The sequence below is a fragment of the Chrysochloris asiatica genome, unplaced genomic scaffold (genome assembly GCF_000296735.1).
Source record: "Chrysochloris asiatica unplaced genomic scaffold, ChrAsi1.0 scaffold00067, whole genome shotgun sequence".
NCBI classification, from domain to species: Eukaryota; Metazoa; Chordata; class Mammalia; order Afrosoricida; family Chrysochloridae; genus Chrysochloris; species Chrysochloris asiatica.
Window position 1 is genome coordinate 14327011 of NW_006408585.1, and position 27083 is coordinate 14354093.

Here is a 27083-nt window from a genome sequence, read left to right on the forward strand (position 1 = left end):
TGGATTGAGTGAAAGTTTACAGGGCACATCATCAGTTTCACATTCAACAATTCCTATAACTTGTTTCATTACATTGATTATAATCCCCTCCATATACCATCATTTAAAAGTATTTCTCTCTATCCACTTTAGCTTTTTTCATGCAGACACTTTTAAAGAGAAATATTTCGTGGGGGAAAGGGGCTCAGAAGTAAGAAATCATTTTAATGGGTAGTTTAAATAGATATAAACTGTGTGATTTCTTGAAGATGGGCTATGTGCTCACTCACACACACGCACAAATTAGTTTAGTGGTTACGAACCGGGCTGTGAACCTCAAGGTCGGCAGTTCAAAACTGCCAGCTGTTCCGCCGGAGAAAGATGAGGCTTTGTACTCCCGTAAAGATTTACAGCCTCGGAAACCCTGTCACTGTGAGTTGGAACCGACTCCACGGCACATATCCACCACCACCACCATGATCAGATTGCTTAAGTGTAACCTGTCTTCTAAAACTGCTTTTGTATTTTTGAAGTGATACTGCATCTCTTCTTACTGCCTGACCCTTCAAGCCTATGAGGTCAAGTCACAGGTCCCAAGAAGAAGGGAAATGGTTGAATGAAGCATGAGAAGTGAAATGATTTTATCCAGGTCCTACAGTTAGAAGTTGAATTAGGATTTAAGATGAAAAGGGATTACTTTTTGAACTGTGCTTTAAAATGAAGGTTAATGAAAGTGGTGTTTGGTTTTATTTTCATTTGTATTAAAATATTTGCTTATATCTTTTGAAAAGTGAGGACACTGATTTCCTCATTTCAAGTGAAATCAGTTTTTAAGACTTCAAGAAGACCTTCTTATGATTTCCTACTTCTGGTTGTATTATAAGTCATAGAACAGGGATTATAGTTGTGCCAGTCAACTAAAGGGCTATTTTCTCCCATTATTTCTGTTCACTGGAAACTTTTCTGGAAATAAACCAGAGTTCTTGTTACTGTTTAGGGGCATCAAGTTGTTTCCAACTCATAGTGACCCTGTAAAGGCTTTCTAGGGAGCAGCTGGTGAGTTTGAACCAGCGACCATTTGGTTTTAATCAACTTTGTGACTCAGTGCTCATCCTACAGCACCAAACCTGAGTAGCTATCGAATCCTTACATTTCAATGTAAATTTATCACCTCAAGTATATTCTAACCTCACTTGTCTGTTTAGGTATTGTTCCTGGTGTGTTTTTGGTTTGTTTCCTTTACTGTTAGCTGCTTAGCTTAGATATTCACTAAGTTCCCAATTACTAATAACATGATTCTTAGGTACTTACTTCCCAGGGATGTTACAACCTCATCTATACTTTCATGTACCCACCTCAGCTCTGTGGATGGGGAGATGGAGGTTTGTGGCAAACTGTGTCTTTTAATATTATTAGTTATTGAGAAGTCCTGGTTGGCACTTGTAGGAAAACCACTGGACTGTTGAACAACAAGGTTGACAGTTCATACTCTCCAGCCACTCCTTTGAAATTCTAGATAGCGTTGCTATGAGTCAGAGACTCTATGGCACCTAACAAGAATAAATTAGTTACCGACCATATACTTCTTGCGAACCTAGTTACAAAATAGTAGTCTTGAAGGAAACTCTCATCTCATTTTCCACTCCCCAGAGACAATGATTTCAGTTTTGATGGTATTTTAGGTTGCTTACCACGTTTACCTAAACAGGTACATCATTTTTCTTGAATAAGTCCTTTATTTTCTCTCCTTGATTTGTCCCAAGTTTTATTTCAACCACATATTTTCTCTTGGTATAAACTGACTATATATGAACTTTTTTTTGGTTGTTGTTGTTAGTATTTAAACTTCCTGGGAGATTTTCTCATATTTTCTGTTGGCTTTCATGTTTTTAAAGGAGCCCTGGTGGCACTGTAGGCTAAGCTTTGGACTGTTAACTTGTAAGGTTGGCAGTTCAAGCCCACCAGTTGCTCTGCAGGAGAAAGATGAAGCTGTCTGTTCCTCAAAGATTTGCAGTCTTGGAAGCCTTATGGTTCAGTTCTGCTCCGTCCTATACAGGGTGGCTATGAGTCGGAGTCGAATTGATGACAGTGAGTTTGGTTATTTTGGTGTCATGCTGTTAATTTTTAAGAGGTCTTTCTCATCCTCTGGATTTTCTTATGCCACCATTCAGTACTTGTTTCATAAGTGCACTGTAGGATAAGCACTGGATTGCTAACCACAAGGTTCAAGCTCAACAGCTCCTCGGAAACCCTCGCAGCATTATACTGGCATTCTATACATCACTATATTTGAGTATTTTTTTCAACCAATCCACTGCCAGTGTTTTAGGAGTCAAGTAGGAAAAGAAAACTGAATGTCCCAACAGTTTGTGTGTGAAATGTGTGCTTAATCCTCTTCTCTCAACTGTACCTAGTATCCCCAGAGACCCTCTGTTTTACCTTTTTTAGGAAAGAAGCTTCTAGTTTTCTGATTGATGGTATGTGGAGGGCAGGGAGGAGGAGGTGTGTAGACCGCTCCCCTACTGTGCAGAATGAGGAAGGAATGGATGCAGAGGCTCTAATTGTTTTTTAAACTGACTCTGAAACAGTATTCCGATTTTTAGTCCCACTTTCAGAGATACTTGAGGCCACCAATTCAGAGTTCTCTGGTATTTATTCTCATATCTGGGTTTATTCTCATCTTTCTGCACTAGAGGCATAGAATCCACTTTCTTGGATCTGCTAAGTATTATAGCACTCACCCATCTGCATTAAAGCTTTCAAAACTGTTCTTGTCTCTTTAGCTTCCTTTGTTAATCTCATACTAGTGGGATATAGAGAGAAAGCAGTCTTATGTGTGTATTCAGTAGTATCTTTACTAGATAAAGTCTGGACATTTGACTTAAAAAAATCTTATTTGTCAAGAGAAAGACTAGTTTTCACAGAGGATTTGAAGAATTTGCATTATTCATAATCATGAATGAAAAATTATTTTGATGTTGAGTTGATTTCTCTCATCTTCTAGGTCTTTCTATCTCTTCTGAGCGTCGTTCTCAAAGACTTAGAACACCTAAATCTGTCAGCAAAACTATGTCTCAGAGTAGGGCTGAGATGAACCTTCTAAGGCAAACTACGGCACCAGAAAATCATGCTCTTCAGAGTACCAGAAGTGAACAACAAAGTGTTGATAAGATTTTGTTTTCAAATACTCCTGACAACAGGTATTTATTTAACAAGTTGATAAGACTTTAACTGTATGCTGACTTTAAGTACTATTTCAAAAAATGTTCAGCTGGTAAGATGTGCCAGATATATCTGAGGAGGCTTCTAACAGTTCGTGATAAATAGAATGAAAAGATAAAGCAAGTTTTCCATGAACTTTTTGAAAACCCCTCGTATACATAATAATATTTTTGAGCATTTTATTGTGCTTAATTGTACAATTCATTGACATTAATTAGCATTCATCTTGTGTACAACCATCACTACTTCTTGTTGTTGTTACATGCCGTCAAATTAAAGTGACACCCTGTATAGTGTTTCCAAGGAGTACCATGTGGGTTTGAAGCAACCACCTTTTGCTTTGCAGTTCAGCACTTATCCCACAGCACTACAGCAGAACCACATGTGTGAAAACAATAGCTCCCCATTTCCTCTTCCTACATGACCCTGTTGATCTTGTTGTTAGGTGCTGTGGAGCCAAATCTGACTCAGCTTACCCTGTGCACAACAATATGAAACATTGTCCATTCCTGCACCCTCCTTACAGTTGTATTTGAATCTGTTGTTGGCTTCTAGTGTGTCAATAAATTTTGTGAGGGGTCTTCCTCTTTTTCATTGACTCTCCACTGAACTAAGTACGATGTCTTCTTGTGCTGGTCCCTCCTGCCAAGATAAACAAAGAACAAGAGACCAAGACTTACTGCTGTGCTCCTTCCAAGACAGATATATTTTTTTCTTTTGCCAGTCCATGGTGCTTTCTCCAACACCATAAGTCAAATATGTCAACATTTGTTAACATGTGTCTGCCCTCTAGCCTGTGAATAATTCCCTGCTCCCAGTAACCATCCTAGAATGTTTCTTTTATCAAGAAAGCATTTTCTTAACTTTTTACAACAGTGGTCTCATACAATATGTGTCCTTTTGTGATTGTGATTTCACTCAGCATCCTCCAAGTTCATCCATATTGTGAAGTGTTTTATAGGTTCATATGTATTCATTAACATTTTGTAGTATTCCATTGTGAGTATGTATCAAAGTTTGTTTAATCATTCTTCTGCTGATGGGCATTTAGGCTGTCTCCATCTTTTTGCTATTTGCTCCATGTTTTTGCAATGAACATGGGTGTGCATTTTATTTATTCATGTCACGGCTTTTATTTCTTAAGGATATATACCAAATAGAGGGATTGCTGGGTCATAAGGTATTTCTATTTCCAACTTTTTGAAAAAGCATCATGCTGTTTTCCATAGTGGTTGCACCATTTTACAGTCCCACTAGCAGTGTTGGAAGGTCCCAGTCTGTCCATGTCCTCACCAGCATATTTGTTGTTTTCTGTTTTATTGAACTCTGCTATTAATGCTAGAGTAAGCTGAAGTCCTAGTGTGGGAAGCAACAAACTTCTAGCCACAAGGTCAATGGTTCAAACCTGTCAGCCCCCCACTCCTCAGAACCCCTGTGTAGGGTTGCTATGAGTCGGAACTGACTCAACAGTACTTAACAACAAGATGCTATCTGGCTCCATACAATAAGTACTGGACTGCAAACCACAGTTCCGCGGTTTGAGCCTACCAGTCGTCCCCCAGAAAAAAAAATGAGGTTTCTTGGTCCTGCAAAGATTTTTAAAGCCTCAGAAGCCCTATACAGAGTCACTAAGAGTCTGAACCCACATAACTGAACTTGACAGCAAGAAGATAATATCTCATTGTTGTTTTGATTGCATCTCTCTAATGACCAAGGCTCAAGGCTCATGAGCATTTCTTCTAATATTTGTTGGCCACACCTAAATACCTTCTTTGGTTCATGTCCTCTGCCCATTTTTTAATTGGATTAAGACTATTCAACAGGTACAACAACAAATAAACTTTGGAAAGTCCTCCTTTGTCTGATAGGTTGTTGCCAAACATTTTTCCAACTCTGTGGGCTCTCCTTTTACTCTTTTGGTGAAATCCTTTGATGCACATAAGTGTCTTAATTTTTAGGAGTCCTTGTCACCTGTTTTGTCTTCTGCTTGTGTGTTGTCAATTATGTTTGATACTATTTACCATGTGCCAGGGCCCTATGTCCCTATTTTTTCAAGTTCTGGGCTTTATTTTTAGATATTTAATCCATGTTGAGTTCATTTTTGTAAATGGTGTGAGACATGGATCTTGTTTCATTTTTTTGTAGATGGAATTCCAATTTTGTCAGTCCATTTGTTGAAGTGACTACCTCTTCCCCATTTAATGAACTTTGGCACTTTGTCTTGTCTATGATGTGTTACATCGTTGAATTCTATTGGCTATGATTTTGTTGAGAATTTTTGGATCTATGTTCATGAGAGATACTGATCTTTTTTAGTGCTGTCTTTTCCTAATTTCCTAATTTTGGTATTGAGTTATGCTTTCTTCATAAAATGAATTTCAGAGTTTTCCATCCTTTTCTATATTCTGTAATACATTGACTAGAATGGTATCAGTTACTCTCTGAACGTTCAGTAGAATTCGCCAGTATAGCCAAATGGGCCTGAACTTTTTTTGTTGTTGGGAGGCTTTGGTTTTGTTTTTAAATGATTTGATCAATTTCTTATCTTGTTAAGTGTCAGTTGAGTCAATTCTGAATCATAAAATTACTGTAAATAGGGTTTCCAAGGAGTGGCTGGTTGGTTTGAACCGCCAACCTTGTGGTTAGCTGTCACGTTCTTAACTTACAGCATCACACCAGGACTCCTCTCTTGTTATAGGCTGCTTCAAGTTTTGTAAAGTCTGTGTTAGTTAGGTAAGCTGTTTTTAGAAATTTGTCCCAACCGCATGGCTCCAAGTTTCGAAAAATAGGTTTGACCCTGGGAGTGCCTGAGGGTGGGAGCTGGTCCCACCTATGGTCTCCAGGGGAGCATGGGGAAAAAGAAGGAATCACACTTTTCCTGTCACCTGTGTGAATCTGCCCTGCCAGGCCACTTTCTGTCTCCATAGCTACTCAATACAGTTGAGCTGAGTGGTCGGCCATTCACCAGTTAGTCTCCCTCTCTTGTCATCTGCTGCTCATCTTCTAGTAAGCACTCAAGCCATTTCTCTAACCTTTCCTCTGAAGTTCAGCCTCCCAGGATTTTCATCTGTGTCTGTTTCATTTTGTGTTGCCTGTCTTTTGTAGAGGGTCTGTGTAGTGTGACTGTATAGTCCACTCTCTTGCCGGGAATCCCATGTGATAATTCTTGAAATGATGGAACATCAACCAGTTCTTTTGGGTACAGTGACTCTGTAGTCCTTCCATCTTTACTGATGCTTTTTACATCATTCAGTATTTTCTCCATAGAATCCTTCAATATTGCAAGTGAAGACTTCAAGTGTTTTCTTCCATTCTTTCGGCTTGAGAAATGCTGAGCATGTTCCCTTTTGGTTTTCTGTCTCCAGGTCTTTGCACATTTTATTATCATACTTCACTTTGTCTTCTCAAACTGCCCTTTGAAATTTTCTGTCCAGCTCTTTTACTTCAGCATTTCTTCCAATCATTCTAGCTTCTCTACGTTCAAGGGCAAGTTTCAGAGTCTTTTCTGACATCCATTTTGATATTTTCTTTTTCCTGTCTTTTTAATGACCTTTAATGATGTTCTTGATGTCATCCCACAACTCTCTGGCTTTCAGTCATTAGTGTCTAATGCATCAAATCTGTTCTCAAATTGGCATCTAAATTCATGTGGGATATACTCAAGGTCGTATTTTAGCTCTTATAGATTTATTTTCATTTTCTTCAGTTTTTTCCTGAACTTACACATGACCAATTGATGGTCTTTTCTATAGTCAACTCCTGGCATAGTCTTCACTGATGATCTTGAGCTTCTCCATTGTCTCTTGCCACAGATATAGTCAATTTGCTTTCTATGTATTCCATTTGATAAGGTCCACATGTATAGTCACTATTTGTGTTGTTAGGGGGAAAAATAGGAATATAGTCTAGCGAATTTCTATCATGCTATCTCCAACATCATTTCTATCACCAAGGCTATAGTTTTCAACTACTAATTCTCCTTTGTTTCCAACGTTCACAATCTAATCACAAGTAATTGTGAATGCATTTGACTGCATGTTTGATCAATTTCAGACTGAAGAAATTGGCAGAATTCTTCAATTTCATCACTGGCTCTAGTGGTTTGAGCATAAATTTAATGCTAGTGGTAATAATTGGTCTTAATTGTAGGCAAATGGATATTCTATCACACACAGCATTATACTTAAAGATAGATCTTAAAACACACTTTTTAATAAATGTGACACCATTCTGATTCCGAATGGCCAATGTTAGTCCATTTTAATTCACTCATGCGTGTTTATGTGTTCCATTTAATTTTTAAAGACTTACAATTTTCCTGGATTCATACTTTGTACATTCCACATATCAATTATTAATTGATCTCTGCAGCTATTTATTCCCATTTTGAATTGTGCCCATTTTGAGAAGGTCTCAAAATCTACTTTGAGCGGGCTGCTCTTTCCCAGTCATACTTTAATTGCCTTCCAACCTGAAGGGTTCATCTTCTGCAATGTATCTGACAATGTTCTGGTGTTAATCATCGGATTTCAGTGGGTAATTATTCAGAAGCAGTCTACTACTCCTTCCTACTCTTTCTTGGTATAGAATAAGTGGGATTACACAATACTGATAAAAATTTTTAATTGAATTTAAGTGACTCTAGTCCTGGTCTGGCACTGTGGGTTAATGCACCAGACTGCAAAGCTGTTTGAACTGCAAGGTTGGTGGTTCAAGCTCACCAGTCCACTATGGGTCAGAGTCAACTCAACAGCACTTAACAACAATAATAACAATGCTTAAGCAACACTTCCGTTTTATAAATAAGAAAGCAGAGGCTTGATTTTTCTGGTTGATAAATCATTCCATTTAGAAAGGCAAAGTAAATTCTGCAGAATTATGAGGAAAATAAGTAACATGGTGTTCGTTGGTATTAAATGTTCTTAAGTGTCATCGAGTTGGTTCTGTACCATAACAACCCTGTATAGGGTTTCTGAGGAGCAGCTGGTGAGCTTGAACTGCTGACTTTGCAGTTCAAACCTACTTTGCTGTTCAGCAGTCCAGCACATGAGCCACAGCACCACACCAGGACTCCTTGGTATTAAATAGACTTTAGCTTGCATTTTTTGAGAGAACTGAACTAAAACCCAGCTCTGTAAGTCATTAGCTACGAAACTTTGAGTCAAGTTAGTTCTCTTAGCCTCTGCTGTAGCGGGAATGTAGGTAGGCGGCTTTAACAAACAAACTTGCTCTCACACAGTTTGGGCGGCTAGAAGTCTGAGAAGGGCGCCAGCTATAGGGGAAGGCATGTGCTGTTGGGTGACTCATGGGTGATCTTCATGTGATACGGCATGATTTCCCCCTCCTTTCTCTGTTTCCTCACTTGCTTGTTTGATCTCTTTTTTATCTCATAAGAGATTGACTTAATACGCACCCTACACAGATCCTGCCTCATTAGCCTAACAAAGAGCCCATTCCCAGATAGGGTTATAACCATAGACATAGGGTTATGACTTATAGCACATATTTTGGGGGAGACATAATTCACTTCTTAACAGCTTTCATGTCATCATCTATAAAACAACAATGCTGATGCCTCCTTTACAGGTCTTGTACCAACCTTTATAGAAAGTACCTTGAGAATAGGTCTTGGTAACTGGCAGAGTATAGAGAAGGAGGAGCTAATATGCACTAAATAACTATTCTGGGCTAGACATAAATCCAAGTCCTGAACACGTATCATTTCACTTAATCCACACAACTTTGTGTGGTAGGTATTAATTGCTCATTTTTCAATTGAGAAATGTGAGGTTTAAAGTTAGTTGTTGTTAGATTGTGTTCAAGGTGGTTCTGATTCATAGTGACCCCATGTACAACAGAATGAAACATCACCCAGACCTGCACCAACCTTCCTAACCTCACAAATACGATTCTGTTTGAGCCCATTGTTGCAGCCACTGTGTCAATCCATCTTGCTGAGGGTCTTCCTCTTATTCACTGACCCTCTAGATTATCAAGCATGATGTCCTTTTCCAGGAATTGGTCCTGATAACATGTCCAAAGTATGTGAGATGTGAGAAGTACTGCCAGAACGTTCTTAAAAGTAAAGATGAGAAGACTTTGTCTCATGTACTTTGGATGTGTGTTAGTTAGTAACTTAGCCCAAACCAGAACACCAAACCTGTTGTCATCAAGTCAACTCCAACTTAGGTGATCCCGTGGTTACAATAGAGCTGAGCTCCATATAGGGTTTTGTTGGCTTTTATCTTTATGAAAACAGAGCTTGTAATTGTTGAAACTGGATGCTGCCTTCATTCTTTCTACCACACAGTACTGCCTCCACACAAATGCATCAAAGTTACCTATATAGCTTCTGTTTATGGAAAATAAATACATTGAAAATAGGATAAGAAAAACGCTTTAAGAGTAAAGAGTAAAATAAAAGAATAGTCTGGAGCCAAGCCAAGCCTACTGGACACATAAATCTGGAGATGGAACAGCATGTAACTGTATAGCAAACTCTAGTTATAAAATAATTGAGTTGTTGCTTACACCTCCCACAGATGGTAACTTCATCCTGACCTTTTCCTAATGTGTGACACTGAATTTGGCTGAGATTCAACGTATTGCTGGTGGATGTATGTTAGCTTGACTAATCAGCATAATAACAAGCTTATGGACTCTCTATAGAAGAGAGCTTTCAGTTTGTAAGGGCATAAATCCAAAACCAGTCTCTTTGAATCAGGCCTGATTTTGAATCACATTCTATCTTTGATCCATTTCTACCAGTTACATAAAGGAGTGGCTCAAAACACAAATGAAAGATAAAAATATGCTCAATATAGTAATATAATGTTGCTTTTTTTCTTGTTAAGAAACAGCATGGTAGAAGATGCCCAGTGTCCAGGATTACAGCATTTAATTGAAGTAAACCATGTGAGTCCTATTCCAGTGCACTTGATAAACCTCCGTTATATCATTAGATATAGTAACTCCATTTACAACAGCCAGCAGTTGTAATTTGAGGTCTAAATTAGTCAATACAGAATAACAGTTCTTATTTAACAAAAGCTTTTGGCTTGTTTGAAACCTTTATACCATCTTTTATTCCTTGCCTCGGATCCATATGACTATGGAGTCAGTGAACTAGAGCTGGGGCAGACTGTCTACAGCCCCTAGTATTGTAAATAAAGTTTTATTGGAATGCAACCATGCTTATTTACATATTGTCTCCTACTGCTTTTGAGATTACAGGGTAGAATTGAGTAGTAATGTGTTACCAACCTCTGATCCTGGCTGAGAAACTGTAAGCCATATTATTTCTGTCATATTATTTGAACTAATTGTTCAGGAAGCAATATAGGATTTACAATGTTCTTTATCCTGTGCTCATAATGTCAGCCGATTTTTACTTTTAATAGTAATAAGAGGTTTTCTATTTGTTCCAATTTTGAATAATTAAATATAATCCTAATCTTTACTTTTAGGATGCAGATAAGATAAACTTTGAGATGGATTGTTTACCCACTGAAAGAATGAACTTGCCTCTAGTTGCTGGCAAAGTGGCAGACAATATTAATATTAAAAAAATAGACGACATTTCAGATGTCGTGGAAGGAATGGAACTGAATTCTTTCGTTATAACGCAAGATGCTATGATGAGTAGCCCTGAAAAATATATAACATCACAAAGTAACTTCTCACAGGAAGAAGAAACCAAAATTTCCGTATGTCCATCAGGTGAGATCTTTATCTTTAAATGTGGATTTCTTTAATAAATGAATTTGATCTATGGAGCCTTGTAAGTACTTCAGAGTACTAACAAAGAATGAAGAATTGGACACCCACAGTAAACATCTTAGAAGAATTAGTTCATGTTGTAGCACTCCACACTACACCCATTTCTCTTGAGGGACAGCTAATAGAATTTCAGTAAAGATACTAATCCAAGTTGCATGTAAGGATATTGTTAGTTGTCATCAATTCAATTCTGACTCATGACAACCCTACGTGTTCAGCTAAAACCTTTCGCCAAGCGTGTCTTCTGAGTCCCCTTTGGGTGGGTAGGATCCACCCACCTTTGGCTAGTAAGTTGAGTGTTTAACCTTTTGCACATCCCAAGGTATATGTTTTACATTATTTTTAAGTATTTGGGATCCCTTCCTGTTGATCAAGATTCAGAATTTATATAGCTTTTTTTAAGATACACAGACCTTTCTTCAAAATTCTGTTTCATTTCCCTAATGCCAATTCCTACTGTTGTGTTATGATTGTTCTGCAGTAGGAAACAGCTCTTTATTTTTGTGCACAATTTCACCTGTAATTTTCATCTTGTCTTCTATGGTATTGGTCTCTGGGGCCTACGGTAAAATAAAAAAACATAACCGTGGCCTGTAAGACCAGAAGAGTTGTGAGATAATATCAAGAACACCATACAGGAAGAAAGCAAAAGGTCATTAAAAAGACAAGAAAGAAAGAAAACTGGACATCAGAAGAGACTCTGAAATTGGTCTTTAACATAGAGAAGCCAATGCAAATAGAAGAAATGAGGAAGTTAAGAGCCGAACAGAAAATTTCAAAGGGCACCTTGAGATGACAAGTGTTAAAATGAAATGTGTAAAGACCTAGAGTTAGAGAACCAAAAGGAAAGAACACACTCAGCATTTCTCAAGCTGAAAAAACTGGAAAAAAAAAACATTCAAGCCTCAAGTTGCAATATTGAAGGATTCTATGGGCAAAATATTGAATAATGCAGAAAGCATCAAAACAAGATGGAAGGAAATAGAGTCACTGTACCAAATATAAATGGTCCATACTCATACTCATCCGTTTCAAGAGATGTCATATGATTAAGAACCAATGATTTTTAAGAAGTCCAAGTTGCACTGAAGTCATTGGTGTAAAACAAGTCTCCAGGAATCAGTGAAATAAAAATGTAAATCTTGCAACAAACAGATGCAGCACTGGAGGCACTCATTCATCTATACCCAGAAATTTACAAGACAGCTCTTTGATCAACCAGTTGGAAGAGATCTACACCTGTGCCCATTACAAAGAGAGGTGATCCAATGGAATGTGAAACTCATCTAACAATATCATTAATATCACATGCATGTAAAATTTGCTGAAGATAATTTTTAACGGGTTGCAACAGTAATATACACCGACAGGAAACTGTCAAAAATTCAAGCCAGATTCAGAAGAGAACATGGAACTAGGGATATTATTGTGGATGTTAGTTGGATCATGGTTGAAAGCAGAGAATACCAGAAAGCAGTTTGTGTTTATTGACTATACAAAGATTTTGTACTGTGTGGATCATGACATGCTTTAGATAACATTGTGAAAAGTGGATATTCTGGAACACTTAATTGTGCTCATGTGGAACTTGTGCATAGACTAATAGGCAAGGGGATATGGAATGGCTTAAAACCAGAAAAGGTGTGCACCAGGGCTGTATTCCACTGAGCAGATAATCCAAAAAGTGGAGCATATGAAGGAAAATGTGGTATCAGGATTGGACGACTCTGCAACAACCTGTGATTATACACATGATGTAATCTTGCTTGCTGGAAGCAAAGAGGGCTTAAAATACCTTTAATGATGAAGATTAAAAACTTCAGTATAAATTACATCTCAAGTTCAAGGAAAAAAAAAATCCTCACTACTGGACCAATTAATAACATCATAATAAATGGAGAAAAGATCAAACTTGCCAAACACTCCGTTTTGCTTGGATCCACAATCAACACTCATGAAAACCGCAGTCAAGAAATCAAAGCCAAATTGGCCTCTCAAGACCACTTTTAAGTGTTTAAAAGCAAAGTTGTCAGTTTAAGGATTAAGGTGTGCCTGACCCAAGCCCCAAGCCTATGGTATTTTCATTGGCTTCGTATGCATGTGAAAGTTGGACAGTGAATAAGGCAGGCCATAGAAAAATCAATGTATTTGAATTACGATGTTGGAGAAAAAATTAGAAAGTACCATGAACTGTCAGCAAAAAAAATTTGTGTTTGGAGAAGCACAGCCAGTATGCTTCTTAGAAGCCAGGATGGTGAGACTGTTTCTCGTACTTTGGACACGTGTGTAGGGTTGTTATGAGTCAGAACCAACTTGACAACACCTAACAACAACAACTTTGACCTGTCCTTCACCTGTGTTTTTCACCTAGCATTTTTGTAAGTATCTCTAACATAACAAGCATGAGATTGGTGTAGAGAATACTCTTTTAATACTTAAAAATAAGAATTAGTAAGGAATTTAACTACATTTAAAAAATGTTACAGTATAGCCTTGGAGAGGGAAACAAAAGGTCATTGCCATCACCTTGACTGACTCACCATTTAGGACAGAGTCGAACTGTCCATGTTTAGGGTGTCCATGGTTGTAAATATTTATGGAAATTGGCTGCCGTATTTGTCTTCCACTTAGCACATGGTGGGTTTGCAGTGCCGACCTGCTGTGCCTTGAGCTCTCCTTTGTAGCCTAAAGTGAGTCCTGTTTGCATCTTAGCATTTGATGTGCGGAACCTCTGCTGTAACCATTATGTTTTTGTTTTTCAGTACTGTTTGATAATAAAATTCTCACTGCTGAATGTCATCTTCTTGATTCAGTAAGTCTCCAAATAATTTTCTTTATAGCCCAGGCTTCTTTTAGAGAATGAATATTACTCACTTTTACATTTGTGGATGGTGTTTCTTGCCATTATGTTGCTTGCTCTGAAATCTGATTATTCATTTTTCAAGATAGGCAAACCCTTCTATGTGTATATACTTTTAAATACTACATGGTTTAACATTAAACCCTGAAGATTCATTTCCATGTATGATTTATGTGTCAAGTTTGTGACTGCAGTTTGGTTGACTGCCTCAGATATCTAGTATGTGGTTTATTGACTGAAGGGGGAGGCAAGGGGCCAGGGTGGAAGGATCCCAACAGGATCACACTCTAGTGAAATGCCTGTGCCTATTTAGTGCTGTTAAATGGATGATGTTGTTGTTAAGTGCCGTTGACTTATAAAGACCCTGTATAGGGCTTCTAAGGACTAACCCATGAGTTTTAACCACCAATCTTGCAGTTCAAACGAACCTTGCGGTCCAACACATCCCGCAGCACCACACCAGAACTCCCAGTGAATAATAGTGAATAGAATATGCATAAACTGCCTGTGTCCACTTTTGTATTACTAATCACCTCTTTTTAAGCATGTATTCCTAATAAACTTTTCAATTAAAAAAAAAAAAAAAACTATGTATTTTAAACGTATCTCTTGCAAAGTGGTATGATTATTTTTAATGGATTTGTTAATTCATGTTGTACTATTATAAAAAGTTGTTTACTTTATTAATGAACTCACTAGTAACTAGCAATGTTAAAGACTTAATTAGTGAAACTCTTAACGGTTATTTTAATTTTCCTACTCTAGCCAGACTCAAATGGCAGTAACCCGTTGACTCAGCTGGAGAGGAGACATCAAGAACATGCCCGGCACATTTCCTTTGGTGGTAATCTGATTGCCTTTTCACCTCTAAGGCCCCTCAGTAGAGGACAACCAGAAGAAGTTTGAATTTAAAAGTAAATCCAGAATTTTTTTCTTCATACTACCAATGGCTGTGATACAGTCTTAGGAATATTGAAAATTTGAAGAGTATGAATTTGTGTTTACGTCTGTTCAATCCATTTATATATTGTCACGTGATGTTCTAATATTCTTTCGTGTTTGTCAAAGTATCTTAGATATACTATTTCTCAAGGGATGTTGGAATATTTTGTACATTACTATCCACATAGAATTTAAGCTTAAAGCTAAATGTATTTGCTTAGAACTAATGGGGCATTCTTAATCAAAATGTAAAACTAGATGTTGAACTATGTTAATCTTTTTAAATCATATTCTTAAACTCTTATATCTGTTAATGTTGAACAGTTTCACACGTTGTATTTCCCATTGTGTATTGCATTTCTTTAGTGGATCTTTCCATATTCTGAAGTTAGTTTATTTACTAGTTTCAGATTACTAATTGATTAAAGGTGGCCATTATTCTCTTTTTGTTTCTTAATATACTTTCTTTTGGGGAGCAGTTTTATGTTTATAGGAATAGTGCTTTAGACAGTGCAGAGTTCTCATAAATTCTTTCCCCTTGCTGTTTCTCCTTTTATTTGTATCTTATATTAATGTGGTACACCTTTTTTCATTTTCTCTGACATGATTGATGAAATTCTCTTCAAGAGGGTATTTCTGTCAGTCACTTAATGTACTTGAAATAGTTTCTCTTTCAAAACTCTAAACTGCAGGGTTTGATACTCTAAACCCAGAGTATATGGGTCCAGTGATTTCTTAAAATGAGCCAAGGGTTAAAGGCATTCACCAAATAAGCAGATATTTTGTGGACAGCACCAATAAGAGTGGGGCTTTTCAAATAAAAGAAAAATCCTGTACATTTCTTGTCAAAGGAAGATGTATTAGACTTGTGGGAAAGATGGCATTTCTCACTAAGTCTATATGGGTTATGGAGAAACTAGATAAAGTGCTGTCTGAGAAGAAGGTGCTCAGAATGCCTCGTCTTAATGGAAGGTAAAAGCAGCTTTAATAGCCCATTGATGAATCATTCAGGTGAACACAGAAACATATATAAAGAATAGGGCTTTCTAAGGGTCCAAGACCATGAATTACTGAAATAGTTTGCTGTAAAATAAGCCAAGACTTACAATTACATAACTGCTTAGGTAGAATAGTCTTTCCAAAATAGGAAGAAAAGCAATATCCATTTATTTAGGGCTTACTATTTGGTGAGCCCTCTGCAAACAGTATTTCATTTAATAATTACAGAGATCTAATAAGAGATATATTATACTACCCATTTTATAGACAAAGAAACCAAAGAGAATTTTTGTACGTAGTTTTACGCAAGGTCAAATTCCTAGAAAATAGGATGTAAGCCAAGTTCTCTTGTCTCCAGAGCTTGTTTTCTCTGTGATCACATGAGTAAAAAGAGTTGAGAGACCAGAATGTTAGGGTAAGAAATACTGTATTTTTGAAATGTACTGTTATGTGCTGCCCAGCTCCTTCTTTAGGACTGAAGGACTTACTCCCTCAGATTCTGTCATCCCATATTAAGAACTGCCTCAGCCTGAGAGCCACCTTACCCAAGGTTACACTCTGTCCCTTGGGAAGTGGATTCAGTGACTAAGAGAGCTGCTGATACCCATCCCACGACAGCTCTGCAGGGTCATGCCAGCTTCATCCCCAGGGCAGGGTAGGCTGAGGTCTCACTGCTCAGCTACCCGCTGCCCAGTCCTGTACTGTCTGCTCCTACAGGTGGAGATTGCAAACACTCCCTCTTACAGAACAAACCCAATCTGTGACAACTGGCAGTTTAACATATTTGAGAAGAAGGCATTATAGAAACAATAATAGAAAATACAATATTCCAGTCTTTTATCAAATGAAGTGGTGTGACCACTCCTAGTTTTGACATTTTATTAACCTTTAAGATTGCTGGTAATAAGGCCAGAAAGATGCTCTAAGCATTTTGACAAATAAGAACAATTAAATTTTTGAAGCTGACTTAAAAATAAGTTACTTGAGTTTTATCTGTACATCTTGAGATTTCATAAAAACCCAAAAGAATCATAATAGTATCAAATGTTCATTTGAAAGCAATGAAACAGTTTAGAGAAAAAATAGAATTTAAAACGATGAAAAGAAAAATACCAGAATGCTAACAATAATTGTCTATTGATCATGAGTCATCTGTGAATCATGTTTTTTTTTTTTTTTTTACTCTTCTCATTTACTGACAATATAACACTTCATTAAACAAGAACATGAGAGTGATCTCCCTAAAGCATCTTTTGGTTTTTATAAAACTCTAAAAGAGCAGGGATCATTTGAAAGTAGCATTTACTCTTACTCCCTTCTTTCAAAAAATAACTTGAATAAGAATAGAAAGTCTAGGGAGGCTCTAGGATGCACTATTAATACTGCTACATATTCTTCTCCATTGAGCCCATTGCAGTATCCAAAATCAGCTGCTCCACTTAAATGACAAATCAAGATAGACAACTCTTAGAATAAGAATATTTATTTAATGGATGATTTACAAGATGAATACTCAAAGCTAAACTTAAAATTTTCTACTCCTAGTGAACATGAAGCTTTTAAATGGGTGGGGTTGACATTCAAATTTTTTTTTTTCAAAAAAGTATCTGCCCCTTTAAGATTATATCATAGCATGTGTAGCACTGGTGAGGTCTATGTCACCAGAAATGCCCAGCTTGGTGATCTCATTGAGATTTTTCATCCGGTGGTTGTACTGCAACAAATGAGAATCATTGACGGCAACCTTGTAGTGGTCAGCTTCAGCCAGCACTTGAATCTGCAATGGCACGTACACAGGACTGTTAGAAATTCCCGTTTGTTTCAAAGCTACTCTAAAGCTTCAGATATGCAACATCTCATCTTTATAATCATTTATGGAACTGAATCAAGTCCAGACATAAGTACTTTACAGAGGAGGTAAGAAAAACAAAACCTACTCTAAACGAATCAAACAGTTAAAAAGACTTGCCTACATAAACACTTAGGTTTTTGTTTTTTTTATGTCACTGAATTATACATGTAGAAACTTGAATTAGTGTATTGTGCTGTACGTATCCTCAACAACAAAAGTGTATTATGTTTCAAAAACATCAGTTTTTTAGGGCTTAAAACACCTGAAGGTAAAAAAACAAAACACTAAGGTAGGAATCCCCCCGACAGAATGGCAAATGTTACAATGACTGCTAATAGTCACTTTGGGCCACGGTAGGCAAAACATACTCTTCTAGATGACAGTGCATGTGTTTGTCCTCACATCCTTTTGTAGTAGTGACAACTTTAAAATGTGAACACTGAATGAAATTATTCTTCTATGAAGCAAAGATTTATGTATAAGGATAGTCACTGGAGTATTTTAATAATTTAACCCTGGAAATGACCTTCAGCAGTACGAGACTGAAATGATCAGAAATCAAAACAATGAAATGCTATTAAGAGACTATGTTCTTGATATGGAACAATGGCCATGAGCTGTAGCCCTGCCTTGTAGAGCTTGCAGTCCAGCTCTTCTACACGCAACTCTAGCTCAGTGCTCTTTACCCAAGAAGTACGTGCTAAAGCAGGAAATCTTATTTGTGCTTAAAAATGAAGTGTGTTGAACAGCATAGAGAATATATAGAAAAGATACCAAATTGTTACCTTTGTTAGGAGGGCAAAGAGTAGAGAATGGGAGGGCATTTTGCTTAATTAAAATGATAAATTCTCATATCACACATTTTAATTCTAGGATTTAAAAAACTTACACTTGCCATACCAACTACATTATTTTAAGGTTCTAATATATACTTTCTGCCTTGTTTATTCAAGACACATTTTTTTCCCTCCATTTCCAAAAAGATAGTCTCTGAGTCTAGTCTCCTGGGATGGGGAAGCAAATGTACTGGGGGGTTAGGTGCTCCAGGACTGGTGTTAAAAATTCATTTCAATGGCATGGTGATTTTGGAGTTCCCCTGAGGAATATACAGAAGCAATATATAATGGTCGCCGTAACTTACTTTGAATGGTTTGCCACTCTCAAATGGGAAATTACTCTGTCGTTCTTCCTTTCCCCACATATTACCCTGCTTTGTATTGCAAACAATGACTCTCCTGTTGTCCTCATTGAAGCGTGGGTTAAAGTGGAAGGCAACATCATTTCCTCTCTTGAAATCTAAAGCAATTCTGTTTTAAATCAAAGACCAGAATTAGTAACATGACTAACCATTTAAATTAATTTTTAAAGTTGGACAACACTTGCATGAAGTGAAGAACCTAATTTTTTAAAGAGCAAGTCATTTTCATAAAATACAGGCAATCTGTCTGAACAGAAAAGCAAATAAACCAGAGACTAAGTGCACATTGGAAAGTATGCCAGTGCATATATATTATTATATTATATATTACATTGTTTATATATATTATAATATATATATATTATAATATATATTATATTGTTGCTATTGTTAAGTGCCATCAGGTGATTCTGACCCATAGTGACCCCATATAGGGTTTCTGAGGAGCAGCTGGTAGGTGTGAACCACCATCCTTTCGGTTAGCACTCCAGTGTTGATTCTACAGAGCCACACCAGGACTAGATGTATTCTATGTATTACAAGGTAGGCAATATGTGATGGCTTCTTGCATCTTTGTTTCTGTCACATCCTTTCCATTCAATTATAATTCTTTCTTTACTACTTCTACTCATGAAAACCCAAGTTTCTTGGCAGAGGTTTAGAGCCACTTTGAGGACACTGCCTTACATTATAGATCTTAATGTTTACTTATTAGCTCTCTCCTGCCCTGCCAGGTTACTTCTAACAGCTGTTAAGGGGCTGTAGAATAAGCACTCGACCACAAGGTCAGTTTGAACAGCAAGGCTGGCAGTTCATGCCCACCAGTCGCTCCTTGGAAACCCTATTCTGGTTTCTATGAGTCGGAGCCGACTCGATGGCACTTAACAACAACAAAGGCAAGTCAGTGACATACTTAATGAGCTAACAAATATCTGACTTCCTTCCAGTTAACAAGAAACTTGTTCTTGTAAAACAGCAAGACTATGTTGCTAACGTTCAGTATCTTGGAATTAAATTGTAATGTCATGACAATAAATGCTTTTCACTTTCCATGATGTTATGTGGAATTAATGAGAGTGCCAGTTTAAGTTTTGACACTCTTCCTTCTCCTTCCTGTATATCCCTTCATCACTAAATCCACATGGAAAGGACCAAGACAGTTCAATGGCAGTAGGATATGCATTTGCCTAAATATCTAATAAAAACATAAGGAGGCTTCAAAAGTTTCTTGAAAAACTGGAATTTTTCCAGAACTCTGTGAATCTCTTTTGCATTTTCTCTATAGTGAAAAGGAAGATACCATCATCTCCAGCATCTTAGACCTTTCTTTTTTATATAGTTTCTCATAGAATTTGCAGGAACAAGCAACAATTTTTCTTTTTCTTTTTACCACCTAAAACTATCGCCATCAAAATTAATTTTGGCCTTCATCTCCAGGGTTATTGCAAATAAAGTTCCCAGTGTAATAACGCTACGTAACACAAAAACACCAGTGTTATTCTGTGTGTTAAGGGTTGTGACAGAACAGATATTAACACATCATGAGTACAGCATGCACAAGATAAGGTTGTGTTGGGTTGTGTGATATGTTAGGAGGAAAGATGGATAAAGACATAGGCAAGGAAGTACCTGTGCTTGAGAGATATCACATAGGCTGTAGAAAAGAAGGGCTTAGTTTAGGATAGTAACTCCCAATCAGAACCAGAAGAGGCTGGCTAGAAGTGGAGCAAATGATTGTAAGAATATAAAATTAGCAGATCAGAAACTAAGTCCTCCCCCTTGGTGACAGAGGTGGCAGAAGGTGGCTCCTACTGACAGACACTCAGGCCTGTGTGAATGGCTTGGAATGGTACCTTTACCTGCACCCATGCTAACTGATGGCTGCAGGCCCTCCAGCAATACCATTGTGTGCTCTTCCCAGGGCCAGGTTCATTAGATGGTTTGGGGAGATCCTTACCAGTGAGAGTGAGTCCGTTTCTACTCCTAGTGACCCTATGTGTGTCAGAATAGAACTGTGTTCCATAGGGTCTGCAATGGCTGATTTTCACAATCAGACCACCAGGCTTTTCTTGTGAGATACAGCTGAGTGGACTCAACCCACCAACTGTTCAGTTAACAGCAGAGCACCTTAAACATCTGCACCTTCCAGGAACTACTAGGTCTCCTCGTATTACATGCAAATATAACCAGCAGAGAAAACTGGGGCCAGGGCATCCCAGGGAAGCCATAAATTAGCAGATTTTTCTAGTTTAGCTCAGTAAACCTAACCCCATCCTAGCCCTTGTCAATCAAACCAGTTCCAAATAATAAAGTTACCTACATAGGGTCAACACTGGACTTTGAACCACAAGGTTGGCAGTTCAAACCCACCAGCTGCTCCTCAGAAACCCTATACAGGGTCACTGTGAGTCAACAGCACTTAACAACTCAGAAGACTGAGGTTCCCAGTCCTGCTGGTTACATCAGGAGAACTGGAAGCTCAGTTTTATCTAGAAAGAGGACACTAATATTCTCTGTCCTGCCTTCAGCCATGCAGATTAAGTGAGAGCCCTATTAAAATACACAACAGGATGTTACCATTTACGTGAGTGAGCTGGGCACTTAGAACAATTAGGTGGAAAGAGCAGCTGCTTAAAATCTCAGTTATAGCACCTCTTAGCCATCAGCACCACCCGGTTGTGGGACCAAAGCTCAAGGAAGTGGAAAGATTACCCTGAACTGCCTTAAAAACTCTGAAGAGGAAAGGTGTTAAGTGCTGTCCAGTTGGTTCCAACTCACAGCGACCCTGTATAGGGTTTCCAAGGAGCTGCTGATAGATCTGACTCTGACTTCAAAAGGCAAGCAACAACCCTAAAATACCAAGTTCTTGTGCAATCAGCATATTACTATTCCAAAGTGAGATGGCGCTGCCACTGAGAACAGACCAACACCACAGGAATCTGTGACTCCCTGTCACGCACCCAGTGTGAAGAGGGAAATGGCAGCAGGGCTGGACAGATCCAGGACCTGCCCAAATGCGGGGAGGTTTTTATCAGTGTGAAGACAGATTGGGAGAACAGTCAGACTCCAAGATGTACTAAGAACTAGGTCCCCGGGGATCTTTGTGGTCTGAGTGGCTACCTAGCCTAGATCTAGAAGGCATATTTGTTCTTTTAAACATGGCTCAGAGATGGAGAAATGGACAAACGTTACATTACAAAAGCTCTACTTTCCTTTCTTCTAAGGCTTTGACCACCAAGAATAATCATCTGAATGTGTTTCTGGTCTTCCTCTTAGTCTTCACAAAGTAGAACTCAAGGTGGGCACAAGTAATTGATGGGATAATCCCATACATCCTGGGTATGCTGCTGTAGGATAAGCACTAGACCGCAAGGTGAGTTTGAACTGCACGGTCAGCAGTTCAAACCCATCAGCTGCTCCTCAGAAACCCTATACAGGGTCGCTATGAGTCGGAACCAACTCAACAGCACTTAAAAACAACAGTATAGCCAAGATTCTAAATATGTAATTCTAAAAATCCTATTATAATTCAAAACATTATCTTTTATTAAAAAAATCAATGACGAGTGGCGTAATTAGGCTTGCTTTACCTGTTTGCATTGGGCTTTACTGTGCCCATAATTGTTATCAGCATGCGAGGCATGACTCCAGGCAAAGGCAGGTCATAAGGCACAGTCTGGGGATGTAAAAATATGCGTCAGTAAACAGTCATGTTTTCTTAGGGAAAGAAGTAAAAGATGTTGCTAAAGTTCAATCACTATTAAACAGGTAAATCATGTAATCCTAATCTAAGCCCTTTGTCTAGACTCTCAGGCTCCCTTACCTGAAGAGGTAAGACTCCCTATCTGCACAAATAGTTCAAACCACAGGTATGTTTGAGCATCTAAGTTCAAAGTACTATGAATATTCCTAAAGCTCTAGCTTTGGCTTCTTTGATTTTTTTTCCATCTGAATTTCTTTTGCTTGCATGGATTCAGTTATCAGTCAATTTTTTAAATCTGTAACCCCCATCTTTCCTCTTTATTGCCTCCTATCTGGATTTGCTACAGGTGCTTGGAATCTAACAGATACGAACTGCAATTGTGGACCCTGCCCCTGCCCCCTGACCTGAGTTCTCAGTTTAGGCTTTCTGTTGCTCTAGTTGCCCAGCCTTGAAAGGTCAGAGTCACCTCAGACCCTGAGAGTTCATTGATAGGGTCTTGGGAGAGGAGGACTTGTTCTTCCTCTCCAATCTCTCACACCTGCCTTTTCCTCTCCACTGCCAACAGGACAGCCTCTGTCTGCAACTGACTTACTTTCCTGCTTAGTTCAGACCCAGCACCTCTGGGCTCTGATCTACACTGACCGCTGACTGAACATAGATCAGATACTACCATATTCTGTCTTCTGTAATCTAACCCCATTTAACTATTATCTCTTTGTTCATATATGTATCTCCCAACTAGACTTAAGTCTGGAAGGATCTATGCTTGAGCTGTGTCTGGATGCCCCCACAGAGTTAAACTTTACACTTAGAATTCACTTTGAATGAAAATTCAATTTAATCCTTCAGTCACACAAAAAAATTGCAAAACCAGATTACTTCCACATTTCCTCTCCAGGCCACTGAATAGGTTATATAACTTCTCATGTGTAAGATGGAGCTAGTAAGAATAACTTGAGGGTGGTTGTTGGATTAAACAAGACAATCATGTGAAAGCATGTTGTTAAGTGTCGTCGAGTCGGTTCTGACTCAGCAACCCTGTCTAGAGTTTTCCAAGGAGCAGCTACTGAACTTGAACCACTTGACTTTACAATCCAGCACATTAACCACAGGGCCACACCAAGACGCCATGTAAAAGCATACTCAGTATTTATTAATAATCACCAAAACTTCTCCCCACTACTATGATCTTCACTTGATTACATTCACCTTATAGATTCCTTCATAAGCCCTTTACACTATCAGTACACATAATAAACTCAATGTGAACAGTCGTATTTCTACTGCACCAACATATACTGGACTCCTGATGTGGCGCTATAGGAGAAGCACTGAACTTCGAACCACAAGTTCAAACTGACCTTGCGGTCCAGCACAGTATGCTGCAGTGTCCCACTAGGACTCCCTCTATAGGGTTTCTAAGACAGTAAATCTTTATGGGAGCAGACAGCCTCATCTTTCTCCCATGGAGCAAGCTGGTGGGTTTGTACCGGTGACCCTCCAGTTAATAGTCCAGTGCTTATCCTATAGCACAAAGCTCCTGCTCCTAATCATTAAAAAGTGTTGGTTCCACTGTCCCGATAGCTATATTCTTCACTAACTGTATGCTAATCAGAGTCCTGGTGTGGCACTGTGGGTTAATGTGCCAGACTGCAAAGCCATTTGAACTGCAAGGTTGGCAATTCAAGCTCACCAGCTGCTCCTCAGAAATCCTATACAGGGTCGCTGTACTCCACAGCACCAAACAACAACAATCACAATCAAGTAAGAAACTAATTCCATCTCACCAGTGGTCCAGCAGGGGTGCCAAAGGGACCGGCAGCAGGGTAGGCTCCGGGAGCACTTGGCTGTCCAGGAGGCGGGTAGGCCCCGGGTCCGCTTGGTTGCCCTGGGTAGGCTCCAGGGGCAGTTGGGCCAGGATAAGCTCCAGGGGCAGTTGGGCCAGGGTAGGCAGCCCCCGGAGGTGCCTGGCCAGGGTAGGCGCCAGGAGGTGCCTGGCCAGGATAAGTGCAAGGAGGTGCCTGTCCGGGGTAAGCTCCAGGAGGTGCCTGCCCAGGGTAGGCCCCAGGATAGCAGGCACCTGGGTAGCTCCCGCCCCCAGCAGGCTGGTTTCCCCAAGAGGCAGGCCATCCTTGAGGGTTGGGGTTCGCAGACCCAGACACCGCATCATTAAGCTAGAAAGAAACAAACAATCAAAAGATGGAAAACATTAATAAAAACTGAATTTTTATGACGGAATATGTGATCTAAAAAGTACAGGGATACATTGAAGATGTGAAAGAAAGACTTATCAATGAATATGTGTCACCTAATAGTTCTCATAGTGTGAGTTCCTAAACTATGGAATTATATATACTCTTAAACATTCTTCTTGCCTGTCATCATTTCAGATCACGGAGGGCTGAGTTTTTATGATTTGCTGAAGCCCTGTATCAAAAAGCAAATATTTTCTAATCAACATGAGGAAAAACAGTCACACATCCCTTTGCCTAGAGTAGTTCTCAGTTCCAGCTGGTAGAATCCTCCCCCTCCCGTCCTAAACCTTTCCCATTAACAGGTGTCTCTGCCTGACATTCTTTCTAAATCTGTTGTTGGGAAACCAAGCCTCCAGCTCACTAGCCCTACCAACACAGGTGAATCCGTGGAAGTTCAAACAGGAAAGTCTGGTGATAAAAAGAGAAGCTTCACCATATGTAAAATGTATATTAGGGTAAGAAAACACACATAAAGCACTCACCGAAAAACTGTCTGCCATTTTCCTGGGGGGAAAAAAAAAGGATAGGTTACCATTTGATCTGAAAAGATTTCACCGATTCCTGTTACATTTAACGAGAAGATAGTTCACTGCATAGTTCTACTCAGTCTACAGGTATTCTATGCACACAACACTCTATTTAAAAAAAACAAAACCCTAACATCAATAGTATTGAACCATCAAAATAGTCTCATCAAGGATGGGGGTGTTCTTCAGCTACATGACTAAATCTTATTTATTTAACTCATAACTTTAGTTGGACACGAATTATACCAGCCTGTGTACTGAATCTTTGGAGTCAGAGACTCTGATACAGGAGGGAGAAGAACAAAGAAAATGCTCTCCTCCCCTTTTCCTACGTTAAAAAGTATCGACCATCATGAGTTCTCTTTAATCCTCATTCACCTTCCTTCCTGCTCTTCTTCCCCGACCCTGACACAATGTTCAGTCGGTCCGTATCACCTACCTCCCCTTAGTTCCTACTAGAGCCCCATGCCATCTTCTGGGCTTCTAGAAGAAAGCTGTGTTGGTGGTCCTGGAAGACCAGGACCACCAGGTCTTAGTCCTTCATTTGCACACATTTCTGCTGCTCTGGGCCAGGCACCGTGTAGGCTCCAGCCCTGGTATGAGGATGAAGAGGTCACAATTTGTATGGTCAAAGGCTCCCTATAGTCCAGCAAGGGTTAGGAAACGTATCAAATAGCACAATGAAAACCAATGGACGCTGTGAGTCAGGCAGCGTGCTGTGGGAATTCACAACTGGAAAGGTGACTTCTAAGGGGGAAGGAAGAGAACACTTTCACAGAGGTGTCATTTAAGCTAAGCCTTGAAGGAGAGATGTGATTTGGATGTGGATCAATGAAGAAGAAAGACAGACACAAGATGTTTGATGCTTCCTTTTTTCTTTTTTAAAATATGGTTGTCTTCCCAATGAAATCCCTGGCAATATTTAACAAAGTAAGGTAAAAAGGTTGAGTGATGTAAACACTTTGAGGTAGCGTACCACTCAAGGTAGGTTAGCCTTGCCCAAAGCCACTTCAGAGGGCGGTCCTGAAAGATGTCATTCCTGCTTCCTTTAGAGTCTCCTGCTTCTCCCCACACTGCCAAGTCTCCAAATGCAAAAGGTGGTTTACATCTGCTTTGGGGTTTTGTCAATGAGAGGAAGGGAGGCAGTTTTGGCCTCCTGACTGGGTAAGTTCTTACCAAACTCAAGATTGCCTTTGCTGCCAACAGTATCCATAACTTGAAATAATCAGAATTCCTTTTCCTGGATTTGCCTACTTCTGATATTAATACCATTATTTTAAAATAACATTGTCCCCAGGGAATTCAATGAATGGTGTCTACTTGATAGATCCAAAAAATTGTAAGAAAACTTTCTATAAAAACTCAAAGAGGCAGAGATCCTGCTAGGACACAAACCAGAGATACTATACGATCTACTACTATTTTAAAACATTACCTCTGACTTAATTTGCATGTGTTTCTTTTTGTTTTTGTTTTTTTTTAATGTTTTATTGTGAATTATGTGATAGTTTACATGGCAGAACATTAACTTTACATTCATTCTATCGTATATCCTTTCATTGCCATGGTTACAATCCCCTCCATGCATCATCAACCAACCAAAGGGTTGCAAGCCTACCCCCTGCAAGCCTTCCCCTACCCCCACCCCCAGTCATCAGCACACAGCCCCTCTCCCTCTCTGGGTCTAAAGTCCCCAGCTGCTCCATCTCTCCACATCATCGCCTCTGCCTCCATCTCTGGCATCACTGCTTCTCTGGATAGGGTCCT

General features: G+C 38.9%; 2 protein-coding genes across 2 annotated transcripts in view; one reads left to right on the plus strand and one right to left on the minus strand.

Annotated features, from left to right (window-relative positions):
• Window positions 1-14746, plus strand: part of DLGAP5 (discs, large (Drosophila) homolog-associated protein 5) — a 54226-nt gene extending 39480 nt beyond the window's left edge. The window contains exons 15-20 of the mRNA XM_006864645.1: window positions 2984-3179; window positions 10056-10120; window positions 10675-10907; window positions 13002-13008; window positions 13743-13792; window positions 14606-14746. Of these exons, the coding sequence (XP_006864707.1) occupies window positions 2984-3179; window positions 10056-10120; window positions 10675-10907; window positions 13002-13008; window positions 13743-13792; window positions 14606-14746 (692 nt within the window). The remainder of the gene's footprint in view (window positions 1-2983; window positions 3180-10055; window positions 10121-10674; window positions 10908-13001; window positions 13009-13742; window positions 13793-14605) is intronic.
• A 2656-nt stretch (window positions 14747-17402) lies between these two features.
• On the minus strand, window positions 17403-25289 carry LGALS3 (lectin, galactoside-binding, soluble, 3). Its single transcript, XM_006864618.1, has 5 exons — window positions 25272-25289; window positions 24322-24708; window positions 22422-22507; window positions 18775-18940; window positions 17403-17558 (listed from the first exon to the last, which is right to left on the minus strand). Exons 1-5 carry the CDS (start codon window positions 25287-25289, stop codon window positions 17403-17405), a joined length of 813 nt encoding a protein of 270 aa, XP_006864680.1.
• Between the last annotated feature and the right edge of the window lie 1794 nt (window positions 25290-27083).